Source organism: Vidua chalybeata, chromosome 13 (genome assembly GCF_026979565.1).
Source record: "Vidua chalybeata isolate OUT-0048 chromosome 13, bVidCha1 merged haplotype, whole genome shotgun sequence".
Taxonomy (NCBI): domain Eukaryota; kingdom Metazoa; phylum Chordata; class Aves; order Passeriformes; family Viduidae; genus Vidua; species Vidua chalybeata.
In genome coordinates, this window is record NC_071542.1 from 2,505,757 (window position 1) to 2,530,540 (window position 24,784).

The window sequence follows — 24,784 nt, forward strand, 5'->3', positions numbered from 1 at the left end:
TGCAAAAGTTTCTGCTGAAATGGAAAAAAAAATTAAATCCCATAAATTCAAAAATTAAACTTGGAGCTTGATTCAACCAATTAAAATGGAGGGATGACCCTGATGCACAGAGAAAAGTACTCACCATTTAGGGCACAACTCCTATAAAAAGAGTCTCACTTAGAGGCAAAAGGCATTTTAATGAGCTGCTTAGTTCACACATTCACATTTCTTGGAAGTCTCTGGCATGTGCAACTTAAAAATTACTACTGAATCTTTCAGCTTCTAGCTTGCAATTGAAATTCTGTCATCTCCTTTTGATGGGGAATAAAAGCAGTATTAAAACCTCTATAGCTTGTCTCTAGTACATACATCTACTGTATCCTTGAATCCTTAAAAGCATCCAAGAGCACTTGGGACCATAAGCCAGCTGGGCTTACCTTTCCTACAGCATTGTATGAAAAACACACTACAAAAAGAGTAAATCCTGGGCTGGGCAAAGCCTGTTCCAAACTAAAAAGCACATTTTTATTTTGGAGACCAAAAAAAAAACCCCATCCCTAAATATAAACCCTGGGCAAAACCCTGCATTTTCTGTAACTGCCTGTCTAGGCCAAAGGCAAAACCTCAGCTTACTGTTTTAAAAGCCATTTTTGGGGAAAAGGATTTCTGTCCTAAAGCAGCAGCTGGTTCAAAGCCCTGTTAATATGATCCTCATTTATTAGAAACTCTGCCTGAAAGAGAAACCAGCCTTTACAATTCCCTCAGTTCAATATCAGTTTCGACATTGTAGATATTTAAGACACTACTGCTTAATTTAGTAACATTTTCATTATCCCCAAGGATTCCTCAAGAACATTTACAAGGAAAACCATTAGTGTGAATTCTATGGGTTACTGATAATTTGGTTTTGTCCTTCTTAATGGGTTTTTTATAAATATATATATATCACAAGAGGCTTTTTTTTTTAATTCCACAGGTATCCCATCTTACTGGCATGTGCACTTATTCTGGATCTTACCTCCCACATCCATTATGGACACCCATCCCAAAGGATCTCATCCCTGTCCTCATTAACTCCTGCCCATTTGGGGGCTGTTTTGTAACTGTTTTTTCAGTGCCACAAAAATCCATTTGAAAGCTCTGCAGCACCTCTGTAACACAAAGATAACTTTTCCAGATAAAATCAGACTTGGAGCAATCTTTGTAAACTGTGCCATAACTGCACAAAAATCTTCTAATTAATCTTTCAGCTTTCCAGAATTATTGAAGGTGGAATCTGGGGCTGTTTCTTCCCAAACTGCACAGGTACAAATTTTGTAAAATACAGGGAATTTGCCTTTACAATTACAGGGAATTCCAGATGTTTCATGTACAAGAACCTCACGATTAAATGTTGTTAGATCTTTGAATAAAAAAGACTTTGGAAGAGGAAAAGCCTCCCTTGCAGCAGGATTATCTGGAGCCTGCACACCCATGGTTCTGGGGATGGTCTGTACAGAGGGGCTGCACATCATCCCTGTCCCCACCACCAGGACCATCCTGGGATCATCCCAGCCTCCTCCTGGCTACAGGGATCCATCCCACTGACCAAGGCACACACAGCAGCTGCCCCTGCCCAGCCCTGAGCCCAGGAAAGGTTGGAAAACCTTCCCAGCCCCGAGCTGCTGAGTAACCCCCACCTGGAACGCGGCAGCAAGGCATAGATCATGGCTTGGCAGGGCTCCCCTGAACTTCTCCTACAACACATTTCACTGTTCTCTGACACCACCATGGAATGTTAAACATCTGCACTGCTACCAGAGAATGCTCCTTGAAATTCCAGCAAAGCTCATTGGTGACTTTCAGAAATACAGCTAAAAAAAACAAAGTTGGTGCCCCCATTAAGAACCATGGCAAGCTCTCTTCCACATGCCAAGGGCTGGATAAATGTTCCTCCTGGTCTTAGAAAAACAGCAAGACAGACCAAGAAACCTGCAAACTTACAACAGTCCAGCTACTGAACAAGATTTAGACACTGAGCAGGAAAAGCAGAGGTTCTGCTGAGCCCAAGCCCTGTGGAACAGGAATCAGGTCACAGTCTTGAACAGGAGTGGGACTTTTGCACGATGCAAAGAACACCTTGGGGAAGTTTATCTTTAGTATTAAAAATTACACCTCTCCTGAAGATGGCCTTTTCTGGTGTCCAGGTACAATCTGAACAAGTGATGTAGCCTTAAAATAACACTCCCCTGTCCTTCCTCTCCCATGTCTCTGAATATCAGTTTATAACTTTTCTACCAGCAACACTTGCCTTGAATATAAATGTGAGAGGCAAAAACTCCCAGTTAGTTGAATTCACAAGTAAAGTGTGAACTCCATTCACATTAAACTACACCAAGGAGCAAGAGTGAGGACTTTCAAAAAGCCTTTTCAGACAAACAGTGAAGTGCAGTGGTAGAGACCCAAATTCCATGGAGTTCAGCTCATCCACCATCCACACCAGACTCCTGGACTCTCTGCCCTTGTTTGCATCGCTACAGAAAAAAGGTCACTAATTACTCATTACATTTTCAGGGCAAGAAATAACTCCTATGAAGCCAAGGTGTTGTTTTTACCACCAAGAGCTTCCCCAAGCAGCACATTCTGAGACCCCCAAAAAGGACAATATTTTGTCCCCCACGTGAGCCTTTGACAAGTTCAGGTTCATGCAGCATCTCCTGCATCTCTAATTTTGGAGCAGCCATTATCAAATACAGCACTGAGCTTAATTAGAGAGGGAAATCGATGAAGATCATCTAGAAGGTATGAGAGAGGTCTGAGCAATTTTCAGTGATGGTTCAAATTTCTTCCCTGGAATTGTTTTCAATAATAATGAAAGCTTAATGCAAAAATAACAGTTACCCAGACATATTACTCCGCTGCTGCAGGACTTAATGTGCTTTGCAAACAGCTACAATTTCTGGGGCAGGATGGCATCAGCTTTTATCAAAGCAGCTGCCCCAGAGAGCCCTGGAAAACAAGCCCAGGGTTCTTCACATTCAGGCTCTTCCTTCTGCAGCTGTCCTGGTTCTGTTTTAAAGAAAGTCTTGACTTGCCTTACACATCCCGGCACATTCTCATTTTATTTTAATAACAAGTCATATGTTAATAGATGCATAATCACAACTCGTTTTTAAGCCAAAATCTTCAATTAAAAATTTATAATAATTACATGCCATGAGTAATCAAAGTACTAGAGACCCCATCCCAGCAAGAGCAAAGGCAACAGGGAAATCCAGGTGAGGCAATCCTGCCAACCCCCCCAGAGCACAGAAATCACTGTTCCCTGACATTGCAGGGCCAACACTCAAAAATTTCCTATTTTCTGCTGGAATAAGGCTTTGCCATTGCTGTAAGCCTTGTCAGCTCTACTGAAAATATTTCCAGCACTTCCTTCTAAAGCACAAAGTGGACAATTAAATCAAAACATTTCTGCATTGGGTTTTTTCCATACAATTTGCTCTGGCAGCACAAACGAGGCCGTGATCAGCCAGTTGCCACATGCAATCTCTCTTTTATCATTACAGATACCCCAAAAGAAGCTTCTCTTGTTTTATTTTTAAATTTAGTTACATTAACACAGTGAGACGTTTCATGCATTATACTTCAGATACACTATCAGACACTGAGTGCTGTCCTAGACAACTCAGAAGTTGACTTTCTGCTGTTCCAAAAACTCACTGAACAGCAATAACAAGCAACAGCAAAGAGCAACTCCCAATCTTCTCCCACAAACACAGGGACTTATTTATTTTAGAGGCTTCAGACCTGCCATGTCAATTTTATAGGAGAATGAAAATGGAAATTTTTTTTTGGTTTATGATTTTTCTGGTTCATTATTAACTGCAGTAAATATTTCATCAGGGAGAAAAAGTCCCCCCAAGCTGCTGGTCCCCACCCCAGCACCAAGGCAGGCCACAGGAAGCCCCTATGGTGACCTCACTCAGCCCCAGCCCCTGCACAAACCCCCAGGGTGCTGGGCACAGCCATAAATTTGAAATATTGCCCAGATGAAGGCTGAACTTGTGACCTTCCCAGTATTTAACTGCCACTCTGGCTCTTCCAGGCTGAGCAGATTAAATACAGTAACTATCTGTTTCCCCAACTCTACTGTCATCACTTCCCAATCTTATCTGAGGGAAATGCTACAGATTCTTTCATGGCTGGGGAGAGCAGAACAAATTTTTCCAGTGCTCTCAATTCATTACAGGTGTGGTAAATAACCTGATAGCAGCACCCACAGTGAGGGGAGAGCATTGTCACTAGAGCCAAGGGAGAGGTGAACTTCAGGCACCGAATTCTTGCCTCCACCATGGGAAGTGTCCTGCCCTTGCTTGGCCTGGACTGTGGTGACCTGCTGGATTAGGCCCTTTTCTGACCCAGAGTTGGTGCAACTGAGAGGTGTTTTAAAACATTTTATTCCATTTTCAGTCTCATGTGAAGGGTGAGACAATGCAGATGTTATAATTCACACCATCACAATCAGAAACCCACTATTTCCTAATTACAATAAGTGTTTCTTGGCTTATCAGCTTTTGTCACACCGTGCTGTACATGCCTTAAAGCCAATCATCTCCATTTCTCCAAAGTATCCAGTCTTACTTGCAAGGCATCCTTTGAAACTTGTTTCTAGCTCCATTTCCCTCTCAGCAGTGTCTGTCCTATTCCATGGCATTTCTAAGTCAGCCTTTCTTATCTCAACGTTTGGATACAGATGCACACTGTGTGAGCCTTCTGTCAGGCTTGGAGAATTCTCTACAAATCCATTTCCCAGTGACACCTGCTTTTGCATCCAAGGAAACTGAGGTCCCTTTTTCACATTCTGTGACATTCTGGGTACAAAGGTGCCCACATGTTTTGTCCATTCTGTGTTTGGCCCTGCCCCAAGTGTGAGCAGTATTCAGCAGTGTCCAGCTCTAGGAGCTGGCACACTCTCAGCCACAGCTTTCCCTGGGACATTCCCTGTTCTCTCCCACATGAAATCACTTCTCAGATGCACCAGGCAAAGGTTCAGTGTGTGATCAGTGGGTCCATGGAATCTCCAATTTGCAGATACATAGAATCCCAGAGTGGTTTGGGTTGGGAGGCACCTGACAGGTCATTCCATTCTCCCCCTGCCATGGCAGGGACACCTTCCACTAGCCCAGGTTCTACCAAGCCCTGTCCAGCCTGGCCTTGGACACTTCCAGGAATAGGGCAGCCAAAATTCCCTTCCAAAGGTAAGGAAATTTCTTGACTCTACCTCCCAGATACACAATGCAGATAAAGAGTCTGAGGACAGAAATTTGTGTAGAATTCTTCTGGACTCTTTAGTACCTTTCTAGTCAAGTTAAATGTCATTTTCCTGATTCAATCCTTCTGTGATGTATGTAGGGAAACAAATCCAAATCATTTTTTAAACCCAGCATTAGGGCAATAGAAAGCTCCTCTAGCACCTTTTATTTATGACACAGGGGTTCAACTATTTTCAGGTACATGAAACTGGTGATAGCCTTAAGTGTCACCAATAGGATCTGAGTAACTGCACTGAAGGTACCACTTATCCCAATTGAAAACGGTGCCAAAAGTAACAAAAAACCCCAGGAACTCCCAGGATTGATGGCTGTACAGTCCCATATAAGCTGGAAAAAGCTTTCCCCAACCACCTCCCTCATACCTTACACAAAGCCACGGTAAAACTCAGGTATTTTCCTGCCAGTTGAGCACAGCCTCAGTGTGACACACCTGAGGGCACCCTCCCCCCAGGGATGGTCAGGAATTTTATCCCCACTGCCATGGAAGGAGAATTCCAGTGGCCAGCACCATACCAGAGACAGTCATTTGCTTACAGGGTTTTGTATCCTTGCCAGAGGACACAGAAAAGCTGGCCATGGAGCAGAGGGACCTTTAAGAGCATTCCTCTGAGTCCATGCAGAAGTCAAACTTACAAGTGGATAAAGCAGATGGTTTCTGCCTGCAAATTTCAGTCAGCCCACACCTGGCACTGCCAGGAAACCTCAGTCAAGACGCAGCCACAGGAACACCTCTCCAGTTCCACTGCCCTACCACTGCCAAGCAATGGCATCATCACCCTTGGCACAGAATTCCATGTCTAAATTGCCATGGGGAAATGTCATTAGAAGGAAAATGACTGGCTGCCTGAGCACAACCCCCAATACAGAGTGAAACCTCTTAGAAAATACAAGGGCTTCAAGGAGAGCTGCAGAAAAATACAGTACCCAAAAAATGAATTCCTTGTCTGAAACGCTGCCAGACTAATTTCTAAGAATGGCAGAAAGAACTTAAATTAAGCAAAAATCATGCTGTTATTAGGTGGGGAGAAATGACAATTTCTTTGGTCTAGAAGAAAATGATCCAGGGATCAGGTAACAGTTATTCAAGCTATTCAACCCTGCACCAAAGTACAGTAATGCAGAAATACAATTACTCCCTACAGTGACCTCTCAAGGAAAGTAGAATTAAGATTAGAACTAAGAAGTGAAATCAGAAATGTCACTATCTGAAATGCACTCTGTAGAATCTTTAATATATTTTAATACTCAAGCATAAAGGATTTTCTTTCCAGTGCCAGGTGTGTAACAAAATATCAGCGTGGAAGGCATGGCAGAACATAGTCTAAATCTTCACAACCAAATGAAGGAATCCTTTACAATGGTTCAAGATAAGGAGCAGAAGAGCTGTCTCCAGGTCACTTTCATCCCCAGGTGACCTAGCTGGATGTCCTGCACTAAGGCTCCTCTCAGCTTTATCCACAACCTGCTTAATTGCATCGTATCATTAATGTTATTAATTGCTGTCACTGCCTATAAAACACAAAACCAATTCTGTAAAACAGAGAGGCTGGAACTGAATTAAACACAGCACACAGTGAGCTGTTTGAACCTACTGTAAAGTGTTCTGAAGCATCAAGCTTGGAGATATTTCCAAAGCCAGAGCAACAAATCTTTATTCTTTTGGCCAAGATACAAGGTAAGAAAAATGTGAGGTTTTCTGCATGACCAGAGAGAGTCTGAGTGCTTCCTTTTGGTCAGAAAATCCATCCTCTTGTTTATTGAAAATCCTTCATTTATGGATGTTCAGTAAATAAATTTCTCCCCCCAGAATTACTTTTTAGACCAACTTTGTAGCACCACAGTCCACAGTAAACCAAGTCAGGTAAGCTCTTGTAAGGACCCTGCATATGCCATGAAACTCCAGCGAAAGAACTGGAAACCCTTATAAAGGGTCCAATCAATAAAAAAAGACATATTTCCTCATGGAATGTAAGAAAGGCAAGGAAGGCAAACTTTTACCTGAATTTTTTCCCACTCCTTACCAAGTCTATTTTCTTCGCTGACCTAGTCTGCTTTATTTACTTTTTTATGTTTAGTAAAATGCTTTTTAAAGCTACATTATCAATATTTCAGTGCTTTTTCTAGTAAAAATATCTTGCAAGAGTAAGCAAAACAGTTACACACACAATAAACCAGCATATTACCAAATATCTCTGCTTTTATCTTCTCTCAAGCTCATTGAAAACAACAGCATATTTAAGGATTATGAAAAATTCGTTAGAGATGTCCTTTCCAAAGACAGCCAGGTTGCAATACCACAGGTTGACTTTCAGATGGGATCAGCCACACTGTGGCCTTGGCCCTCCTTCAGCTACATGACACCAACCACATTTAATACTACAGGAGCAGATAGTGCAGCTTTTAAGCACCCACAGGTTGTATTCTGTAAGTACATTGCTTATTTGGCTATTTAGGAAATCATAAGTAGTTTGGATAATACATCAGAGTAACAATATTTATAACAGTACTGGAGGGGGCTCGGTTTTTAATGGGGCACAGAACCAATCACAGAATAAACTTAGATATTTAGGTATTTTGTCATCTGGAGAAGCGCTCTCTGTGAAAATCAAAACCTCTGACCCACCTTGGACTGCCAGCTCTGCCTGAGCCTCCAGGGTGTCGTTGCCACTCTCAGCGATGCAGGTGAAGGTCCCGGCGTCGGCCTCGGCCACGTCCCGGATCTCCAGGACACCCCCGGGCAGCAGCTGGAACCGGCCAGACCTGCACACACAGGGACAGAGTCATTCCATGGACACAGCCTCAGACCTGCACACACAGGGACAGGGTCATTCCATGGACACAGCCTCAGACCTGCACACACAGGGACAGGGTCATTCCATGGACACCGCCTCAGACCTGCACACACAGGGACAGAGTCATTCCATGGACACAGCCTCAGACCTGCACACACAGGGACAGGGTCATTCCATGGGTCATTCCATGGACACAGCCTCAGACCTGCACACACAGGGACAGGGTCATTCCATGGGTCATTCCATGGACACAGCCTCAGACCTGCACACACAGGGACAGGGTCATTCCATGGACACGGCCTCAGACCTGCACACACAGGGACAGGGTCATTCCATGGACACAGCCTCAGACCTGCACACACAGGGACAGGGTCATTCCATGGGTCATTCCATGGACATGGCCTCAGACCTGCACACACAGGGACAGGGTCATTCCATGGGTCATTCCATGGACACGGCCTCAGACCTGCACACACAGGGACAGGGTCATTCCATGGACACGGCCTCAGACCTGCACACACAGGGACATGGCCTCGGCCATTCCCCAGATCCCTGGGATAACCTGGCCAGACCTGCACACACAGGGAGGGACAGGATCATTCCATGGACTCCACCCCGTGTGGGACACAGAGGAGTTATAATTACACCATCACATCCCACACTGAAAATTAAGTTCAACCCTATCAATTCCACAAGAGAAGCTCATCCTTTTGCACGTGCAGCTTCACTTGTTCTTAATTAAATGTGATCCAAGGTATTTAGTCAAGAGCAGCCAGAAATGAAGAAAAATCAGGTATTGTAATCACATAATTAAAAAAAAGGCATTTTGCAGATCCAGCTGGAATGACTGACTGCTTGGAAAGCTGAGGAAGTACAACAGGAGAGACTGTGCCTTTACAACACAAGGACAGCAGTGCACATTATACAATGTACAGGAATTGAATTTCTGTGAAAAGGAAGCCATCCCTGAGAGATTAAATACTTCAGAATAAGATAGAGGTTATAAGAAATTCAAAATACAGACTCATCAGGTGACAACAGGTCTGTACAGAACCTCCCCTTCTGATTTGCAAAGGGCAGGGAAGGGTTCCTAACCCAGCCCTTACATTTATCTGCTTTTGCTGCTAAATGGGGCAGATAAAGGTGGCACTTCATGCAGCACCCTCAGCCTCCAGCCACATCCTCCTCCTACTGCAGCCATCACTGACCTTCAGCTGATAGAAATTTGTACATGACTTTTCCAAGTTCCTTCAACACTCCAAGTTTCCACATGAAATAGCAAATAAGCTTTCCAGTAAAATGCCAAGAACCCCAAGCCAGGACAACAATGCTGACCCAGAGTCATTCTTATTTGCAGCTGGAAAAGGAAGAGTCTGGGGAAAAGGGAAAGGAACCTGGTGGCTTCCTGCCTGGCACTCTCAAGCCATGGCTTGTGGGCAGGAAGAGACTGAATTCTGTCAATATATGAACATTACAACAATAGTCTTTTTTGGTCTCTATTTGGAATGGCCAATGGACAAAAATCAACCTCGGTGCTTTCTCCATTTGAAATTTTCCTAGAATTACCTGATCTGCTTGGACAGGTAAATTGTTGGGACACAGCCTTTTGCCTCATCTCACTATTATTTATCAGATAAATATTGATTGATGATCCTACTGTAACTGCTGGTCAAATTTCTGGTTATTACATATAAAAGCAGAGCAAACAAAACCGTAAGTGGTATTAAGCGTTAAAAGCATCCAAAGAGATGTCCCTGTGCAGGTGCCCTGTAAGGAAAGCCATACTGTTCCCATGAGGAACACCAGGACTACAGAAAGGCTGCCTTGGAAGAAGTGCAAGGAATTTGAGTGAAGATACGAGTTTGAAAAATCATATTCAGAGTTTCTCAAATGCTGGGAAAAATGTCCCAGGCTTGCCTTGCGTGGGAATGGCACATCAGACAGGCTCTAAAACCAGGCCTAAAGAAAAACACTAGGGTAAGACAAGCCTGGACCTTGACACATCTATCCATGAAATTTTCAACCTTCTTTTGTTATGTAAAAGAGCTGCTTTGACTTTTTGTTCTTGCAGCAGGGAATGTGCTGAGGGCTGGGATGAAAGCAGGGAGCTGGATCTGCCAGGGACAGCGGGACATGGAGCAGGGAAGGAGCTGTGCCCCAAGAACTGCCACTGTCACATGCTGAAGGAATGATCAAAGGCCATCAGCATGTCCATGGCATTTTGAGGACATTAATGCCTTTTCCAGGATATCCATTGTTACCCTCTAAATGCAACACGTGCCTTAGAGTGCTCCTTTCCCTCTGCCAGCCTCTGGAAAAGTTACTGACAGCAGTTAAGATGTTACTAAAACTATTAAAAACTATTCCTCCTTGTCACTTTAGCTTGTCCTATGGGATCTCATAAACTACTTGCAGCATCAGAATATTTGTGGGAATTCTCCAGTTCAGCCATCTCAACATATGCCATGTTTGTATTCCCTTTGATTATTTTCCTCCACAAAACCCAGAGTTGGGTTCAATTTCCCAATAGGTGATTCAGTGGAAGTTTAATAGAAGAAAACAATTAATCTGCCAGACTCCTTGGTGACTCCCTCTGTATGAATCAGCTGTGGAAAAATTCTGGACTTAAAGCAAAGCTGCTTTTATAATAAAACAAAACATCTTAATTTTGTAAGAACAATGAAGGATTTTCACAAAAGAGTGAGGCAATTGGATTTCAGACACTGGAGACAAAGAATCAGCTTAATATAAAAGTGATAACATAATTTGAAGTGTCATTAAAAACAACAAAGATTGATCACTCAGATGTCAGGGAAGAGGAAAATCAAATTCCAGCCTTTTATATGCATTCCATACAGCCCTCACTTGCACCCCCATAACAAACAATTACTGAGCTACTCCGGATGCCTCACTCACAGGCTCTTTGTGTTTCATTATCACAAAATATAGTGAGCCTTTATTAATTTACTGTAGTCAAACTGTCAGTTATACCCTGAGGTTTGGGCTTTTCTTCCCTCTTTTAAATTACTATTCCCCAAACATCTTATAATCTATTTGCTGTCTCAGTAAGTACAGCAGATAAAATTAGACAGTAAATTAGATTATTTTGTGGAATTTATTACCAGAAAAATCTCCATAATTACTCTGCCATGCTTAACCTTTCCTGAGCTGGGCAAGTGTAATTCACTTGGTACCAATCACTCAGAAGCCTGCAAACAGAAGTGTGTAATAATGGGAATCTCACACATTTGTGGGAAGCACTAAGGAAAACCCTGCATTAGGGATGAGGATGTGATCATACAATCACAGACATCATGTGAGCACAGGCAGCAGAGCAGAAATGAACATGGCACAAGTGCCCTCAGCTGTCATCCCCTCACTGTAGGGAAGTATTACATGTACAACCATGTTTCTGCAGGAATTTTTCAATTACATGAAATTTTGCTAAACTGAACAGTGGAAACCTGCTGCAGAGCTTGCTAGACTTTACAGACATTAAAATGTCACTGCTCAAGTCCTTTCAATGGTTTAGTTTCAGATGAACCATCTCATCTACTGCAGGTTTTTGAGAACCCATGGCACCTGCATTTGCTCCTTCTCCCACAAGACATGTCCCAATATAATTGAAGATACAATATATGCTGTTGGAGCACACACTGCCAAGTTTCCAGAGCAGATCATCTTCCAGACACTTCTCTGTGCCTGTGTCCCAAGCCCTGGGGACAAATCCACCTGGGCAGTCACCTGGAACTTCCCTTTCCAAGTCAGGAATTGTCAAAAGCACAAAGTGAATCCTGCACTTGCCGAAGAACAGACCCTTCACACAGCAGGATCCTCAGCCAGACTGGAGACTGAAATAAAAAATATTCACTAGGTAAGAAAGGCTCCAGGTTGGCTCAAACCTGAAGAGCTACTCAGCCTGAACAGAACACCTCCATTCTAACCTTTTGTACCAAGCAATGTTGACACTACAGGAGATTTTATTTTAGGAAGTTTCCCATAAAGGGCCTAAGATTTAGTCCAATCGCTTCAGTGCCTTCCCTGCTTCCTTCCATTTCCCTCAGCATTCTTCAAATTCCTGGCAGAGATACTCCTGACTCAGTCCATGGAGCCAATCCAGCTGGAAAAGCAGGAGGATATTCCCAGTGCTGAGCCCATGGATGATGTCTGTCCATGTGCCACCTGCCACACACAGAAGGCTGGAGCCTTCCTTTGGGCTTTGGAGCTCCACCTCAACCTAGAGCAGGGTTTAGTCTTCTCCTTTCTTTACAGACAGTGGAGTTTTGGGAAAACTATAAAATATGAAGACTACAAGCTGGACCAGTGAACCAATTCAAGGGAAAGCTTCTTAGTCTTTAGTGGCATTCTTTATGGAGAACCAAGAAGTTAGCAGTCTCTCCATCAGATTTCTTTAAAAATCTTCAAGTTAGTGAGTTCAGAAGGATTCCTTGGAGTTCTAAGAGCCTTGTTCCAATGGAAACTTGGAGCACTGAGTAAACTTCCTTCTCTCATCCAACACCCAAAGCTTCCTTCTCTCACACTCTAATTAATTTGGAAAATATTTTATCACAGCAACTAATTTCACAATATATTGCATTACAGACTGTCTGAACAACTGCCAAAGCTGCCATCACTCAAGTTTACCCATATTTATCCATTAACATAAATCTTATTGCAGTCATCAACAAATAATCCATCAAATTTAATCGTCTTCCCTTTTCTCCAGATCTTATAACAAATATTTAATACCAAAACCCCACCACTTCCTATCCTTAAAATTAATCTATTTTCCTATACATACAGGCTCCTATCCATATTCTCCTTAGGAATACAACTTGAAAGGCGAACATTCGATTTTGTATTCATTAATTACCACAGTTATGACAAAAGTAAAAATAAGGTTTTGTGTAAAACCCTTTAACAAGGGGTCAAAATTAGGGGTAACCTCCCCATGCTGTCCGAGTTTTGTTTCCAAAGCCCAGACACACACAGAGAAATGTCCCATTATATATGGCTATATCTACATATATGTTAATGCTTGGGGTGGGGGTGTGCATAAACAAACCAGGGATTTCAGAGCTTTTCCCAGGCAGAAGGGACATTAAAACCTGCCCAGATGAAAAGAATCAGTTTTTTCTTGGGATAAAGAAAAGCCATGCTAAGAAAATCATACTTTTATATCAAAAGGGGATTTTAATACAAATTAAATGTGATTTAATTTGTAATTGCATTAACAGACTACGTATAACAAGCTAAGGTAGGTATTTAGCAACAGTAACTGCAGGCTTTTCTCCAACAAAGAATCTTAATTTCTGGAGATTTTCTAGTTATTCTATTCACACCAATAACACAATAGCTGGAGGGTAAATGGAGTTTTAAGAGGTTTCTATTCTCAGCTCTTTGAATCTCTGCCCTGTTCAGCCACAGTGACAAGCAGCAGACTTGGGAGCTTTGGCTCAGTTTGATCACTTGAAGGAGCAGTGAAAAAAGTTTACCCCACAGAGGGGAAAAAGACCAAGTTTCTACCTTTACCTACCTTAAAACTCAAACCTACAACGAGCACACATTTCACTTTAAGGAAAGTGAAATCTCTTCTTGCTAAGTGTTGCAAGAAGAAAAAAGTCAACTGGAACCCGTTCTTGTAACAAAAGGCAAAACACTAAAAACTAATGCTAAATATTCTGAAAAATCAGGTTAGACTTGGTTGAAATTGTGTACATTTGAAGATCAAGTATATTTACTAATGTTATGCTCCAGCCCTCCAGAACAATTTCTTACTCTGAATTATGAGAAAAAGAAAATACCTGTGAAGCCCTAAGAAGTGCTCATGGCAACCTCACAGAAGGAGGGAAGCAAATTCCAAAGGGAATTAACAGCACTGTATTCAGTGGTGGGAAAATCTGGGCTTTATGTTTCAAAAATCAAGAAAATAAAAGGAGAGCTTTAACCTCCCTGTGCCCTGAATGTGCCACAACCTAGAGAAGGACAGGGCATCAAAACTTCCTAAAGATGTGACATGACATCACTTTACATACAAGAACAACAAATTCAGATCTTGCCAGGCACATTTATTCTGCCATTTCATCCCATTTGATTGTGCTGCTCCAATGAGTCTGCACCAGCTTTTGTAGGGGAGCAAGTTCTCATATTTATAAAACCCCCTGAGTTTAAATCATGTGCCTTCACACTGACACAGTACCATCTCTCAGGGGCTGTTTGTCATTTCCCACAGCAGCCTCCCATCAAAGACAGTTCAAATTACCAGCTCCTGGATTCTTTTAATTTAAGAGTTGCCAAAAAAGAGATATATTATATCCCTGGTGCTGCAGAGACTTGAGCATTGTTCTGGCTGCTGTGTCACAGTTTACCCCTCCTTGTTCCATGATTAACTTGGCTCCCCATTAATCTCACTGCTGACTTTGAGGGACATGGAAAACATTCAAATATCTGTTTGCAATCCTGGTTCTAGGAAGTATGTTCATTACATGGACAAAAACAGCCTTGATAAGGTTTGTTCTGCTTTTTTATACAGATTTTCTACCACATTATTCTGACTATGCCAGCAATGACAATGTATAAGTTCTCACTCTATACATCTCTGAAAGCTCACTGATTTTTTGCCATCATGTCTACAGTTTTATTATTCTATTTTAACAAGAAAATGTGTCATTTTGCTTTAAACACTTATTCTTCCACTCCTGTGGGACATTCTGACACAGAGTGAACATTTCCACTGCAGAAAGAATGAGTGCAGGGCTTCACACTCAGAATACCCCAAGTCATCCTCCTTTTCCTTCAGTGCCCTTATTCCCTCAATTGCTGCTTCTACTCCAGTGCCAGCCTAAAAGTAATCTATTCTTAACAACCTCCCTGCTTCGGACAAGATTTCTCGGCTTCAAAAGGCTGCAAAAAATACCCTGACAGTGTACCAAAGTCTCCTGAACTGCCTTCCTTATCCCAACACCGAGTCTTGAAGCCCTCCAGCATTTGGGATCAGCCTCTGCACTCCAGGTTTCAAGCCCAGAGGAAGGTGAGCACTAATCCCAAATCCTGACTCCAGCTGGATTGCTGCCATGGGACAAGGACAGGGCTGTCAGCCATCACTCACCCGTCAGTGGGAAGCTCCTCCTCATTCCTTGTCCACCTGATGAGGGGAGGAGGGAACCCGGCAGCGACGCAGGGGAACACCGCTCTCTGCCCGGGCAGCCGGCTGAGGGACGAGGGCGGCTTCAGCAGCGCCAGCCTCTGCGGCTCCTCGGCATCTGCAAACAGGACACGACACAGCTGGCACCAGACGCAAAGTCAGAAGATGGGCACGTTAGAAATCACCAAAAACCCTCTGAACCAAAATCCAACCACCCAAAGAAAATCACAAATGAAAACTCTAATTCCTTTCCTGCCCCTCCAGAGGATTCCATCCCCACCTCACCCACAGCCTCTGCCAGAGCCTCCCCCAGCCTTGGAGAGAGCCTCTTATCATTTCCTCCAGACATGCAAAATGATTCCCCACTTTTGGGATTCTCACTCTTCCAACTCCCTGGGAAACTACTCCAGCTCAAAACTACAGCCCTGAAACTGGTACTTCCACCAGGTAGCAGAGATTTAGGAAAGAAAGGAGAAGGGTTGAGTTTGTCCAGCAAGCCTTGGGCTTCATCAGGGAGCTTCCTGAGGAAGTGCTTTTACCCGCTGGAAAATTAAATTATTGCAGCAGTGACTGACCCCAAGTAAAATACAACAACCAAGGAATGTGCATGCTGAAGTAACAAAGCAAAAACGCCCCACCACGGCTTTCTATCCTTATGAAAACAGGGAATCTTCTGAAGTAGCTCTACATTGGATTAAGCTGACAGGGGCTTGTTCCTTCTTCTTCCCACCCTTAAGAAGCACAAGCCATGGGCACGTTTATTCAGTCCCTACTACAGGGTGTACCCTCTGTCTGTGCCCTGCACTCTACCCAGATGAAGTGAGCCCTACAGAGCAGCTGCACTTTGGGCTGGGTAACCCCTGCTCACGCTGCACTAACTCCTGCATTACCAGCACTCTGAGGGGTGTTTGAGGGTGCTGTGGCAGCAAAGCTCCACAAATGGACAAAGCCTCAAACTATTTCTGGCCACCTAAAATGGGGACAGAGTATTCTGCACCTACTCTGCTCCTGCTCCCTGGATGAAGCACATTCTGTGTCTCATCACACACATATTTGGCTGCTCTCTCACTTGGGCCCGAGGTGCTACTCGCAGGCATTTCAGGAAGTTGTTGTTTTGGTGTTCTTCAGCTCAAAACACTAAAAATAACACTGAGTGTTCACAGCACTGAGCTCAGGGCAGACACAAGCTCCAAGGCACAACACGAGGAGGTGCCAGGACACTTGGGGGAAGCAGAACAGGTGGAAATCCCGTGTGGGAGTTGGCACAAGCAGAGGCAGCCAAGCTCTGAGCAGTCCTGGATCAGCCAGCCCCATCCCTGCAGCTCTGTCCACATCCCTGGCAGGAAGTGCTCTGCCTGCCCTGCTGTGCATGGGGAATAACGAAGTGACAGGGACCTGGAGCAGCATGTGGAGCCAGCCAGGCTGCCAAGCAGGGATACAACATCTCCAGGCAGCCATTCTTACATGCAGAGGAGCCAGGATGATTCCCTGGAGACTCCACTCTGACTGCTCCAAGCTCCCAGAAGGGAGTTCAGCTCACAGGTAAATGGAAACTGGATCCCAAAGTTAAGTGACATTTTTCCTTTGCAGTCCTCTGTTTGAAAGCACCCACTGTGAAGTGGCAGAGCTCAGAAATGCATCTTTCTGCTCAGTGGCAGCCTGGTATCAGACAAAGCAGAACATTTAAGCAGCATAACACTGTCTGAGGATGCAAATCTTTGGGATGCAGGAGTGTGCTGTGTGTGTTTCAAAGCCTGGGAAGCAGTGGTGGGTTCACTGTCAGCCACACATCAGATAACCACTTAAAAGAGGAATAAAGTGAATAAAGAACAGATTAATTCAAATCCTTCTTTCAAATACTTCTCAGGCCAAACAATCAATTACAGGGCTGCTCAAGACTAAGGGAGCTTTCCCTTCAACAGCTTAATCCCACTTTCTTAAAAAAAAGCCTGCAGGGAGGGATTTTACCAAACTTCACTATCGATACTTTTGGATTCATGATGGAGCAAAGAAACAGCATCATTTGAATTCGTTAGCACAGCTCTATTTCATCACTTTCAGCAAAGCATTACAAAAGCACAGAAACTAGAGCTGGAGCCAAAAAGGATTCAAAATATCAGTGTAATATAGACATTTTCAAGAAATCTTCAGTTTCCATTTAAAAAAAATCAGCAAAATCCTCAGCATTTGAAGGCCTGCAGAAACATGAAGGCAATCCAAACAACAGGAATTCAATCAAGCATCTTTTCCAAAAGTGCTTTTCTTCAAACCCTATATCCTTAGTTGGAGAAGAGACAAGGCTTTGGAAAGGCTAAAGAACTGAATGAAACAGTCCTACTTTAAGCATGATTGATTTCCAACATCCTAATTTCAAAAGAAGGCTGTAATTGTAAAAATTAGGGTATTTTATAGAATAATTTAGTATTCTAAGTAGAGAAGGGCCATAGACACAAGAAACAGAACTATTCCTTGAAAGGGACCCCTGAAGGTGCCCCCCACCTGCTGCCCACACCAGGTCAGGCCAACCAGACATTGTCCAGCCTAACCCTGAGAGCTTCCCAAGACGGAAACTCAGCAACTCCCTCCAGCAGCTCTGCAAGAGTAACAACTGAATGAGAATTCCAACATGGAGACTAATCCAGAAGAGACAGCTCTGGGAACAATTAAGGAACCTCATATAAAACACAGCCTGTATTTCCCTAGTTTGGGAAAGCACAACCCACATTCCTGTCCTATTTTTGGTCACTTTTCAAACCTTTGTATGAGAACAGCTGGTGGTGTCACTGGGAACAGAACACACTGAATGTGCCAACAGTTTACATCAGCACTGGACTTCTGTTCTAACAAAAATATCTCAACATTTCAGCACAACAGGCAAAGCTGAACCTCCCAGAATAAAATGTCAACTCCTCTGAGGGTTGGAGACTTCCCAAAAGGTCCCATTGCTTAGACAATCGGAATTTCCAGAATACTGGGACAATTAAAAGCACCTCAGCTTAAGCATCCCAAGAGCGACAGACTAGAGCACCAATTTCTTTGCAAAGCTTCCACATGGGATTCAACCCGAGAAAGAGAAATCCCCAAAATTTTATACTCACAGAAACAGTCAATTCCCATTTTGTATCATGTCACAATAGAAGTATATTGTTGGGGTTTTTTTTAAAGAAGTCTTTCCCCAGAATGTCTTAAAGGCTGAACCATTAAATATGGGAAGGCAGCCTGTGAGTGTCTCCAGCCTGTTTCCAACCACTGTGAAGAGCTCAGGGCCTGTGGACAAAGACTCTGAGTTGGAGACTTCCCCAAAGGTCCCAATGTTTAGATGGTCAGAACTTGCTGAATATGGGAAGAACTAAAAACACCTCAGCTTAAGCATCCCAAGAGCGACAGACTAAGCACCGATTTCTTTGCGAAGTTTCCACAGGGTTTGAAACATTGGATTCAACCTGAAAAAATACAGAAGTCCCCAAACATTTATACTCAAAGAAACAGTCAGTTCCCCCTTTCTATCACATCCCAATGGAAGTGTATTACTGGTGGCTTTTAAAAATGTTTTCCCCAAAATGCCTTAAAAGCTGAACCATTAAATACATGAAAGCAGCCTGTGAGTGCCTTCAGTGCCCACCCCTGAAGCGCTCAGGGCCTGGAGCAGCTCAGTGCAGAGAGCAGCAGTGGGTACCTGGCAGGACTTTGAGCTCGGCCTCGTCGCTGTACTTGGGGGTGCCCCCGCTGTCGAGGGCGCAGCGATAGAGCCCCGCGTCGGCGTCCGAGGCGTTGGTGAGCAGCAGGGCCCCGCCGGGCAGCTGCAGCACGCGCCGGTCGGGGGCCAGTGCCTGGCGGTCGCGCTCCCAGCGCAGCAGCGGCGCCAGCTCGGCCGTCACCTCGCAGCCCAGCACGGCGCTGCCGCCGCGGTACACAGAGGTGGGCTCGGGCTGGCTCGTGAACCTGGGCAGACCTGCAAGAAAACCAGAAGAGCAATGAATTTGAGATGTTCTGAACACGACACCAAAGATTGGAAGTTCAAGTCAAGACTCAAGAATGAAGTTTTGGAAAAGTTAAGATGCTGTCTGACTCTTTAAAAACCTTAACAGCTGACAGGACAATGCTAAACATGGATGGTGTAAAGGCAAACAAACCCAATAATCACAGAATCCTGGAATGGTTTGGTTTGGAAGGGATCTTAAAGTCCCACCCCCTGCCATGGACCGGGACACCTTCCACTATCCCAGGCTGCTCCAAGCCCTGTCCAGCCTGGGACACTTCCCGGGATGGGGCAGCCACAGCTTCTACAATGCAGCCTACAAAACACCTTCACTTACCACCTCCTGTACAGTGCCACAAGGTAAATACTGAGCTAAATATTTGCATATGAACATTCTCAGTGTGGCTGAGACGGGAGTTTCTCCAGGGCACACCACAGAGCTGACCCAGCAGTGCTGCACCGTGTCACCTTTTCCATAAAAATAAAAATGTTCTCCAGAAACACCCAGAGCCCACTTAATGGCTTCACAGTTGGGCTGGGGAGGCCAAACCTTTGTGGGAGCTGTGGGAAGAGGCTGGGGGCACAGCTGGAGCTGGTTCCATGGAGCCACAGCTGAGGCAGCCAGTGAAGCTGGAGGCACATTCATGAAGAACATCCAAGACAGGGAAAACTACAGGACAGTGAGGCAAGTGTGAGGCACAATCCTGGAGTGGGCAGGTCTGAGGAGGAGGAGGGAGAGGAGGAAGGGCAGCTTTGGGTGTCACCCTGGGGAGACCAGGGTAGAGCATGAGGCTGAAGAATTAGGAATGAAGGCAGGGAGTTGAAATGGGGAACCAGCAGGGAGAGTACTTTAGTTTGGTTTTTTCTTACCACTCAGATTACTTCAGTTGTCAAGAAATTAAATTAATTTTCTGCAAGTCAAGGTTGTTCTGCCATTACAGTAACAGGGCGCGATCCCATCTTGACTCAGTAACTTTAATCTTATTTCCTCTCCATCCTGCTGAGGAGTAGGGCGAGGGCACAGCTGGATGGGCAGCCAGCCACAGTCACCCCATCCTAAGTGTTCTGCACATGGAAATGATAAATTTGCCACAGTTCAACCCCTTATTTTCACAAGTCTCACTTAATACCTATCATAAATGCACTGGGAATGCACCAGTAGAAGGCCCAGTCCTGCAGGACAGCCAGACTGGAGGAGGATTCATATATTCTAACATTTAGGATTAGGATTTATATACCCTAACATATAAATCACTTCTGTCCTGTCCAGTTCCTTCCATTACCCTGAACAGTTCCATCTCCAACTGTTACATATTTTCTTTCCTCTCTCAGTCCCACCTGGGGACGCCTTCCATAACTTTATTCCTCCAAGAAACTTTCTGTTTCTAGTTTCCCCTCCCAGTGTACTTCCAATCAACTTGCAGCCCTTTCATCTTGACCTTGTTTTGGTATTATTTTGCATCTTTGATATTTATCCATCAGTCCCTCCAAGGTATTCACAGGAACAAAAAATCCAACTTCTTTCTTTCAATTTTCCTCCTGCTTAATGAAGCTACAATCTTGAGTTTCTCTCCCTCATTCCCCTAACACCCTATCCACCTTTAAAGATGCAGAATGGTAGGATAATTTTGGAAGGAAGGGACCCAGCCAGAGCAGAATTAGCTACAAGGTCAGAGCTGGTTACTCAGGGATTTGTCCAGTCAGACCTCAAAAATCCCCAAGGGGTGGAGACTGCACAACCCTTGGGCAACCTGTTCTACCTCATGGAGCAGAACTCCCTCTTTAAACCCAGTCAGAACCTCCCTTGCTCCAACTGACCCCCAATGTCTCCTGCTCTCCCACCAACCACTCCTGGCAGAAAGACAAACCCCAGTGTGTCCACAGCAATATTACAAAACTGCTTCTCTGTCTATTGAAAAGATCTTCCCAAAAGATGGAACCATCTCAGTGGCTCTGCACAATCAATCCTAGAACCCAAGTAATCTTTTCCTCTCCTGAATCACCCATCCCTCTGTCCCAGCACAATCCCAAGGTGTCTCTGCACCTGCCCGACTTTGCACACTGCACTCAGAAGTTCCATCATTAGTCAGTCTGGAGCATTACTTAATTCTCCCTGTGAGACCAAGGGTAACAAGGTCTCCTCATTTGCCACACTCACTAATTTACCCACTAATAGTGGGTAAATGGGTTGTTCTTACAGTGATGAGGCTGTTAACCCTGAGCCTCTGAACTCCAGTCTCTGAAGCATCTGTCCTTTCTGAAAATCTCCTTCTTGACAGAACCCATTATATGTTCATAATTACCTCAATTCTTATATCTCTCAATATTCTCATTTATTAAGAGCCCTGCATATTAAGCCAGTTCTTTCCCCATACTGGGAGGGAATCCTGGGTCTCCTCCTTTAGTCAGGTGACCTTGTGACTTCTGTTTTTACCTCACCTGTTGCCATCTCTTTGCTCCCAGCAGCTCCCACTGGTACAGCCCCATACTGGCAACTTCAAGCACAAGCAGGAACGTTCCTGGAGGACTGCAGCCCTGCAATTTCTCACACACAGCTCAAATATGCTGTAATTTTAATCTCTTACAAGTACTGTTCATTTCCTGGACAAGACAGACCTTGTGCCTTCTGTTGTGTGCAGGTGCTCCACTGAGGTTAAATAAGCTTTATTCAAGATGGTTTCATTACTCACTAGAAATGAAATTACAGATGATTTTCCAAGTCATCTTAAATGCCACTAAAACCTGTATTTCGTCATAGTCCTGTGTGGTTTTAAAATATATATTTTAACCTAGCCTATAATTTTGTCCTAAAGAGTAATTTTCTCTTATTCTACAATTATTGGCTATTTGCACTGCTTAAAAGCCTCCATTGTGGAGGAGGACCCTTTGCTTTAGCTAACAAACAACCACAAAACAATCATGATGCATCATAAAAAGCACTCCAAATCCAGGCCTTAATTGCTATTAATTTGGAGACCTGTTTATAAATCCAGGAGCAGGTCCCAGAGTGCTGGCACACCTCCTGCAGCAGTGAGCCTAGAAAATACCCTTTCATCTCCCAGCCCAGAACCTCTGCATTACAGAGCTGCTCTCTTCAAAACATCAATTATCAACTTCTACGCCAGCATTTCCTAACTTTCTATAATAATTTTTAGAGGCATTATCATGTAAGCCAATTCAGTCTAGTTAAACTACAAACACTTTTAAAACAATTTTTAAAGTTAACTTTAAAAAAAATGGATACTTTTTTCTCAGTGCTTGCTATTTCCCAAACACATCAATCAAGAAGGCTGAGCAAGAAGTTCTAATGGTGAGTAGAATCCCAGGATGGTTTGGGTTGGAAGGGACCTTAAAGCCCATCCAGTGCCACCCCCTGCCATGTGTGGGGACACCTTCCACTGTCCCAGGCTGCTCCAAGCCCCGTCCAACCTGGCCAAAGGCACTGCCAGGGATGGAAGATACACTCCTAACTGAGGAAGCAGCCCCTACTCCTCACCCATGTGTTGCAGGGCAATCAGTTGAAGACACCAGCCCATCTTTTGGCAAATGAATGTCATGATAAATGACACTTTGGGCTTCTGACATTGAAGACAATTTTTTCATGTTTCTACATACATTAATCATTCTGTGGCAGTGCACATACATTAGGTATTGATTTCAGGACACCAAAGGAAAATACTACTGACCTAACAAGAATGCAGGTTAATAAACTCAATTTAGGAAGGATGATTTTCCATTTGGAATGTTCTCTAAACACAGGCAGAACACATAAGCAACAGTGCACTCATGTACATATAACAGGGATTAGATGCATCCCAAACCCCTCATTTCTGCTAGGACAATGGAAATGGCAGAGAAGGTGGGGAAGTCAACTCTGTGCCTCTTTTCTCCTTCCCTTTTGTTTCTTCCTTCCCCTCATCCAAGCCCAGAGCAATGGCAGGAATGTGAATGAACAATCTATGAATGCAAATGTGGTGCATTCAATCAGCATTCCCAGTCTCAGCGTTACTGAGATTTGTGGCCCATTGTCTCCATTTCTGAAAAAGATGTGCCTAGAAGAGCAATAATTCCCATGCTCCTGGAAAACACAGATAGTTAAAATTCTGGCTGTGGTCTCCTGCCCTCAATGGAGCCAGTATTTCATCTCCTAGAGTCTGCAGATTCAGGGAACTCACTGCCCTGAGCCAGATGCCAATCTAGTTCAGCAGCCTCCCTGCAACTGCAGCCAGTGCCAATCATTTCCAAGGAGACCGAAAGGAAAAAAGCTTCATTATCAACCATTACTAAATACCTTGCTCACCTGAGTGCAATAACTCCAGAGTCACAGCTGCCTGTGCTCTGCAGCCTGCCAGCAGCACTGCAAACGCTGCTCTGGTTTATGTAGATGCCATTGCCACACACGTTTAATCCCCACAGAGTCCTACCAACCCTTTGGGACCCATCTCACCAAATCAACACTGCAAAAGGGAAGTGAGAAAAGAGAACCCTCTCCTCATCTCTAGGGAACAGAAAGCTGGGGAGGAGACCTCTTTTCCTGCCTCTGGCAGGGCTGTACAAGTGGTCACAAGCCTCTATGAGTTTTCCTCACTTGTGTCCCCTCTATTGCCACTGCTCTGACTGGAATTTAAGATAACACTTCATACAAGCATTAAACTGCTCTAAACACACACATCACATGTTTGTGCAATTACCATTTTCCCAAGGCTGGTTTCAGGCCTTCTTGTGACATCTCGATGTGCTCAGCAAATGTTTTCTGTTTTTTCCCCTGTTTCTACTGCAATATGGAAAAAGTACAGCACAGGAGAAGCTGGCAAGGTTTTCCATCCTGTTCCCTCCTGGATACCATCTGTGAAAAGCCTTTGCTGCCCAGAGTTAACTTCCATTCAAGTTTCTCCTAACTTACTCAACTCTAAACTCCAGCAGCACCATCTCCAAACATTCCACCCTACAGCTTCCACTCTCAATCTGAAATTCATCCAACTAGCCTGTGAATGATCCCACAAACTGCTCACAATTTTCAGCCACTTGAATTTTCCCCCATTCCTGTCTGCCTGATCGAATTTGAACTCGTGACAAATCCGTAACTATGACTCCTTTCCCCAAACAGCCTCTTGGGAAGTGTGGAGATTTCAGCACCACGAGGTGGTAGTGGAGAATGGGAACATGATCCCCTATTGTTAGGACAGCTCCAACATCTGCTACCCTTCAGCAGCGCAGCGATCACAAAGATGCCGCCTATTTTGTTTGTGCATCAGCTCCTCACCCCAACCCTGCTAAAAAATTAATAAGTCCAGCCATCTGTGGACACTTCATTAAATTATCACAGCTCCTTCTCTCCAACATTATTCAGCATCATTTGTTGGAGTGGCAGAGGTGTGAAACGGCTTAAAATACACTGCTGCTAATGAGACATATTTCATGGATCTCACTGGCACATGGAGCAGACTTTGTAATTACAAACACTCCTGCAGAACACAAGTCCAGCACCACCTGAATTAGGGTAAGGCCAGATGCTTCCAGTTCTTGCTACAAACACCAAGCAGCACATCATTCTCCCCTCTTGCTTTAGGCAAAC

The 24,784-nt window shown here is 44.1% G+C and overlaps 1 protein-coding gene across 9 annotated transcripts in view; it reads right to left on the minus strand.

The window, feature by feature from the left end:
* NEO1 (neogenin 1) overlaps nucleotides 1-24,784 on the minus strand; it is a 164,371-nt gene that overhangs the window by 77,089 nt on the left and 62,498 nt on the right. For all 9 annotated transcript variants that reach the window (XM_053955283.1, XM_053955285.1, XM_053955282.1 and 6 more), the window contains exons 3-5: nucleotides 18,907-19,182; nucleotides 15,195-15,348; nucleotides 7,918-8,054 (exon numbers count right to left, since the gene is read on the minus strand). In XM_053955283.1, the coding sequence (XP_053811258.1) occupies nucleotides 7,918-8,054; nucleotides 15,195-15,348; nucleotides 18,907-19,182 (567 nt within the window). The remainder of the gene's footprint in view (nucleotides 1-7,917; nucleotides 8,055-15,194; nucleotides 15,349-18,906; nucleotides 19,183-24,784) is intronic.